The sequence below is a fragment of the Opisthorchis viverrini genome, assembly GCF_000715545.1.
Source record: "Opisthorchis viverrini unplaced genomic scaffold scaffold26138, whole genome shotgun sequence".
Classification (NCBI taxonomy): Eukaryota; Metazoa; Platyhelminthes; class Trematoda; order Opisthorchiida; family Opisthorchiidae; genus Opisthorchis; species Opisthorchis viverrini.
Window position 1 is genome coordinate 1 of NW_008769228.1, and position 413 is coordinate 413.

General features: G+C 46.2%; 1 protein-coding gene across 1 annotated transcript; it reads left to right on the plus strand.

Annotated features, from left to right (window-relative positions):
• Positions 1 to 107: 107 nt before the first annotated feature.
• On the plus strand, positions 108 to 317 carry T265_16327 (hypothetical protein; the record flags this gene model as incomplete). Its single annotated transcript, XM_009179935.1, has 1 exon — positions 108 to 317. A coding segment is annotated over one exon (207 nt), but the record flags the coding sequence as incomplete, so codon positions are not given.
• Positions 318 to 413: the final 96 nt, after the last annotated feature.

Sequence of the window (413 nt, forward strand, 5' to 3'; positions counted from 1 at the left end):
TTGCGAAGAGCGACTTCTGATCGGGAGAAGCAAAAGTTGAGTTACTGTCCTTGTCTACATGCAGTTTTCAATAGGTGTGTTTGCGATGACCTGTTTTTCTGCTTCAGGATTCCCTCCTGGTGTTGTAAACATCATCCCCGGCTATGGAGAGACAGCAGGGGCCGCGCTTTCTCAACATCCGGACGTACGAGTGATTTCCTTCACAGGAAGCACGGAGGTTGGTCAACTGATTATGACGGCAGCAGCCACAAACATAAAGCATGTGAAGCTGGAACTAGGTGACAAATCGCCGTTGATTATATTCGCCGATGCAGACCGTAAGTCACCTCAGTTGTTTTCCTTCCGATTGTACTTTAACTCATCCTGGATTTTCAATCAATACGTTCGTGTCGTTGATTCGTATTTGAATCTTC